Consider the following 6000-nt stretch of genomic DNA (forward strand, 5'->3'; position numbering starts at 1 on the left):
TTTAAATATCTAAATTTCTAAATGATACCATCTGAAGTAGACCCTCTGTGTTAATCAGTCAGGTGGAGGGTGCAATGCAGGAATTGTTCGAAATATTCTGGCCTGTCTTCTGGTAAGAATGGAGATAAATTAAAATTTAATGAGAGTGTTATAAATGCCACAAACTTTGCCAACTGATTTTGTATTCTGTGTCTTACTATGGCATTTTTAGAGGCACATAAATTTAAAATCAAAGAATTTGTGTCACTCATCCAAGTTCACACAACTGTTAAGTGGCAAATCCAGAATCCGTGCTCCAGGCTATTTAACTTTAAATTCACTTCCATTTCATTTTTCAGAAGTTAGTTCTTAAAAGTTATTCTGATGAATTTTTTTCCTCTTGTACCATGGCTTCTGATCTAATCTGCCCTGCCAAAGAGGAGTCACCTTCTCGACTTCTCCATGAATCTAGAAAAACCCAATTAAGTTCAGTGGGCAAAATGTTTACACTGTGATAGTTGTAGAGGTGGGGAGCAGATAATTAGAAACAGAAATAAGTGTGACTTGACCAGAGCCCTTTGTAACAATCTTTCTTCCTATGTGTCTCCCTTGCTAAAATTGACTTCCTTCATCATTGTCATCATTGTACCAGGAATATTTTCTATAATATTTCATTATACTTTAAAACTACTCAATGAAGAAAAGTCCAGCACTTAATCTCTTTGAAGAATGGAGAAGAGGAAAAATTTGCAATTGAAGTTGGTACATTTTTCTCCTTCAAACGAGGAAATGCATTTGTACTGAGTGTCTACATGGGGTCTATAACATAGTAAGGCTCTAGGATGAACTAGTAGATACATATATGGATCACATGACTTCAGTAGCACAATCAAGTAGTACAGAGAAATATATAAACAACTGAGCTAAACAGCAGGGCAAATTAACTAAGAGCTTAATCAACTGATAAGAATTTTCCAGGTAGGACATCAAAGCCAAAAAAATAAAAAATAAAAAATGCTAAAACCAAACCAAGCCAAAGAGTCAAAACATAAAAGAGAAGAATCCCTAACTATGCAGCATAACATTATCTCTTAATCATTTTCAGGTTGCCCTCTAAAAGCATCTGTGGATGGTGTATTTATTTATGCCATAATTTATTCTAACCAATGTTCTGCAGTTGCGAACTACAGGGAAGGTGTGCCATGTAAACAGTGATAATTATGTGTGTTCTAATCTGTTCCTCTCAGCTCTTCTTCTATTATCACACTTCACATTCTCCTGTACTACATCTGGGAAATGACTGGAAGGGAGTAAACACCATGCCAGATTAAAAATTATGTTAACTGTCTACTTATTGAGTGTTGACGATGGGTCAGGTTTCCCTGACTAGTAACTTGGCAGACAAATCTTATTTAGTCTACATATTGACCCTAACGAAAGGAATCTCAGTTTCTATATTTTACAGATTAGATTTTTGGGGTTCTGATTAAGTGATTTCCCCCAACCTCCAAGTAACAAGAGGAAGAGTGAAAAGTAAGTTCAGCTTCATCTGATGTTGCAGTCAGAACTCTTAAACACCCACAGCCCTGTATGTTTGGGAATGAAGCTCCCTTTGTAGCATTGGCATGTGGGACTCCTCTTAGCTGTGATACTTAGTATGCCCAAAGTCTGCTTCTTCTTGTTTTGGCCATGGTCTGCACTTGCCTTTGGTGAATGATGTGCATGGCACCAACATTCCTTAGCACAAATACCAAACTAAAAATCAAATAGGTTATCACATGTTCTTGTCTTTCCAAATGGTATGGAAAAGACCACCCAGAAACTTACAAATTCTAGAAGAAACTAAACAACACCATGAATGCATTGGAAAGCTCATCATTTTATCTACTCATTCATCAACTGTAACTAACATACCAGGATAGGAAATCTGGGAGGAGACATACTGAGAGATGAACATCCCCAAAGGTGGAACCTGACCTCGACAGTCTTAGAATTATTTTGCAGGTAGCAAGGTATATCAAATTATTCATTCCCAGAGAAAAACCCTCCTAAGAGTGGCTTCTGTTGCTCTCAGCTGGCTTTATTTGGCAAAGCTGCCGCTGTGATATGCAATTCCAGCCCAGCTCAGCTGCTTTGAGGGAAGACAATTGCCCACAGAGACCTCTGGAAAGGAAATGGGGGTAAAATTAAGTCATACTTTATTTTAGGGGTGGGGGGTCATTTTCTGTGTCAGAGAAATGGGTCTTAATACATTTTTGCAACATGTATTAGGAAACACTGACTCCACAGTAATCTCGGGAGAAAGCATTTATTCCCCTCACAGTCGCAAATCCTTTACCCAAATGCCGGTATGTAAATAACTGGAATAACTATAGTCAAACTCAGAGCCTCTGGGGAGGACATTCATAAGCAATGTGCAAAGTGGTTTATAAGTGTCATGCTATTATTTCTTAAAGTGGGTTAGGCAGGTGTTTATCCACGCTGTTTTATAGACCAAAATGATTTCGATTCTCAAATCTTTGTCCTGTAGACTGGAAAATGGTTCCAGGCTGTCTCCAAAGGAGAAAATGAATGCATAAGAGCTCCTGGTGTGTTAGAGCTAGAAGCGGTTTCAGAGTTCAGCTCACCCAGCCATCATCGTGCCGAGTCCAGAAGAGCTGATGACTTGCCTCGGGATACATCCCGGACATATGAACAGATGAGCTCAGCCTGAAACCCAGGTCTGCTGGCTCTCAATCCAGGATGATTTTTATTACACCCCAGGGGAAGCAATGTTAGTTCGGGGAAGCAAGAGTCAGAGTGTCGTATGATGACTTGGAAGACGAATTTAAGTCAATAATGCCACAGCCTGTTAAAATAGTAAATATAAGGTTTTTGTAGAAAACTATGGGTTGACTTTTAAAAACATTTAAGAACATGAAAATGAAACAAACAGTAAGAAGATGAAATAAACAGATGGAGGGGGGAAATGAAAGCATATTCTTAGCACCCAGAGAGAGGCACTGATTAGATCTGGTACCCACACCTCTGGACCCTCCTGTACTTTTGTGTGCTTATAAATTGATTCTTATTTGTGTGACACCACACACAAACACCTCTTGATAGCCACCAACTTAGAAGAATATTTAAATATCTTTCTAAGAGGATATATATTCATCTCCCTTATTTCTGTGGCTGACTAGCTTTCCACGGCATGACATAATTTATTAAGTCAGTTGTCTAAAGGGAGGCTATGACATTTTCACTACCAGAGGGAGGAGAAACATAACTCATTAAGCTCACGTCCACCCCTTCCAACTGTGTTTCCTGAGGGCTATATCAAAATGGACACGTTTCTAATCTTTCCAGCCCATGCCCTCCATCTCAGGGCTCTTGAGCAGGAATTATTAGATGCTGTAAGAGAGGTATAAAATGTTCAGTATAGTCCCTCCCTGGTAAAGTGCAGTGCTCTGAAGTGACCTGTGGCCACTGCAATATGAGTTTGATCCCCAGCCAGGGGGTGACGCACATGGCGCAGCAGACCTCTCCTATCTCAGCTGCTCTCCTCAGCAGTGTATTTCACGAGATCTGCCTGCTCTGTGCCCCACTGTCTCTGGTGAGTCCTCTCAACCCTGAACCTCTGGCCTGTCCCCCTGTTCTTAAATGCATACATAAATAAATCTTTAAGAAAGTGTTCAATACACATTAGTTGTTTTAAGAATTTTTTAGTTAGTTAAGAATTTTGTGTTATTAACCATACAAATCTTTTTAGCTAGATTATTGCACACAACCTTAATTATTTCCTAAGAATGTCTTAGAAATTGTGTTCCTAATCAAAAAATATTTCTGAATTTTTCACATTTCTTGCTAAGTTGCTCCCTTAAAAGACTGTGCCAAGTCCCTTTCCCAAAAAAAGAAAGTAGCATGCCCATTACATCATGCACTCTTCCCAAATGGCATTATGATTCTTTAAAAATGGGCTTTGCCATGTTGAGTAATTGTAAAATATGGTCATTATTATTTTATTTCTTTTTGTATTGAGAATTTAAACAGTTTTCATCTATAGTTTGACCATTTACATTTCTTCTCTTCATCTCCACCTTCTTCTTTTTGGCCTTTTCTTTGTGCACTTTTGTCTCCTTCTGTTGGTCATGGAGTCTATTTAGCAGCTGCTTCAGATTTTTGGATTAAAAAAAATCACTAGATTCTACAAGTACCATGGGACCAGAACTTGGACTTTGTTCACTCTTCATAATGAGGTTGTGAAACGGACCCAGCAAACACTGATGAAATGGCAAGTGGATGGAAGGACGGACGGAGGACCAGACAGTGATTCACTAGCGCACCTAATAAACCCCCAGGTTTGCCCTGTCTTTGAATCAATCCACTTAAAGGCAGTTACCCAGCCTGAGGCCCTGCTCCTAGTGAAAGTGTCACCACCAGAAGCTCCTTCCCATTGCCAGGGTGTCTTGTTATCAGCTTGTGTGCATAAACATACAGGCAATTCACATTCACTTTATTTGAGGAGGAAAGTCTGAGGAAGCAGCAAGTATTCATCCATTTGATGATATTTCCGTTGATATTGATCACCACATCTGTGTAGTGAACATACAGTGAAGGAATGAGGCTCTAGGAGAAACAAATACATGAGGGTCAAAAAGGGAACAACAATACAATGTTGTCCCCATCCTCAAAGACAGGAATGCGTTCGTCCTTCCGGGTGTTACAGGAGCCAGGCAGCGAAGGGGCTGCGGTGGTGCCATCACCACAGAAGGTGAAGGTGTATGACCTTGATTTAAAGAGAGTGGATGCTCCTCAGCTCTGGCCAATTACCATCCTCCAAGAATGTGGGATAGGATAGGGAATGCTATTAGAAATCCCTGACTGAACGTTGGTTTAGCTGTTTCAATATTATGAGATCCAACCAATGATTAGATCCGGCCCTTGTGGGTAGTGAGCAACCTCGGCCCAGGAAGCTGATACCTCTCAGAAAATAAAACAACAGTCCTACAAATGCAAAGCACAGGTGGCAAAGTGCTTATGGGGATGAGACAGTGACAGGCAGAAGTGAACAGGAAGCTCATTTTGTGGAGTGATGTTTAAATAGGCCGGAGGATCATGACAACATGGAATGAATCTCTCAGTCTTTTTTTTTTTTTAAAGATTTATTTACTTATTAATACAGAACTGGGGTACATTCCAGAGGTGTGGAGGGTGAGAGAACCCACCAGAGACAGAATGGGGAGCAGAACAGGCAGATCAATGAAGTACACTGCTGAGGGGAGCAGCGGGCAAGTCAGGAGAGGTCTGCTGTGCCATGTGGGTCACCTCCGAGGCAGGCGGGGATCAAACTCATTCGGAAGTGGTTTAAGCTTCTTAGTGCTGTGCTTCAACCTGCTGCGCCACCAGAAGGTCCTGAATTCCCTCAGTCCTTTAAAACGTCCACCCAACAATGAAACACTGTGCGGGGCTTGGAGGTGGAGACAGGGCTGAACCAGTGAAGCTGAGTGGATGTGGAGCCCATGGAGATCATAAAATCTGGCATTTCGGCAAGATACAGGAGCACTACAGTTTGGGGAAGACGCAAGCCCAGGCTCTGCAGAACAGAGTGCTCTCTAACCTCCACAACATTACAGATGCAGCTCTTCCCATTTTTCCCTGCAAGTTTCCCTAGAAAACACCCATTCTGGACACCCACAACAGGTTTGTCTTTGCAGCCGCAATTAGCCTCAGAAGAACCAGAAAACTCACAAAGCTGACACTGCAGGGTTTGCACTGGCAGTCTCCCACTCTCCAATCTGCTGCCCGTCCTCTTTCTCTTTGAACAGTGAACTCATGTATGTTGTTCTGTTTTTCCATCTGAAAATGCTCTAGCTGAACACTTGCATGGTTACCATGGCAACTATCAGGTAGCATCATCTTGTGCCTGAAGCTGAGACTGACAGCAGAAAAGCCAATACAGTAGCATATTGTTTCTTCCTCACTAATCTTTTAAATTGCAGCCTATAGTGTTGCTGTAATATATTCAATCAGAAGCTTGAG

At 41.1% G+C, this 6000-nt stretch overlaps 1 protein-coding gene across 1 annotated transcript in view; it reads right to left on the reverse strand.

The window, feature by feature from the left end:
• Positions 1-5795, reverse strand: part of CPO (carboxypeptidase O) — a 65438-nt gene extending 59643 nt beyond the window's left edge. The window contains exons 1-3 of the mRNA XM_004674815.2: positions 5710-5795; positions 4633-4747; positions 4361-4587 (exon numbers count right to left, since the gene is read on the reverse strand). Of these exons, the coding sequence (XP_004674872.1) occupies positions 4361-4587; positions 4633-4747; positions 5710-5795 (428 nt within the window). The remainder of the gene's footprint in view (positions 1-4360; positions 4588-4632; positions 4748-5709) is intronic.
• Between the last annotated feature and the right edge of the window lie 205 nt (positions 5796-6000).

This window comes from Condylura cristata, unplaced genomic scaffold (assembly GCF_000260355.1).
Source record: "Condylura cristata isolate star-nosed mole 26May11 unplaced genomic scaffold, ConCri1.0 scaffold00002, whole genome shotgun sequence".
NCBI lineage: Eukaryota > Metazoa > Chordata > Mammalia > Eulipotyphla > Talpidae > Condylura > Condylura cristata.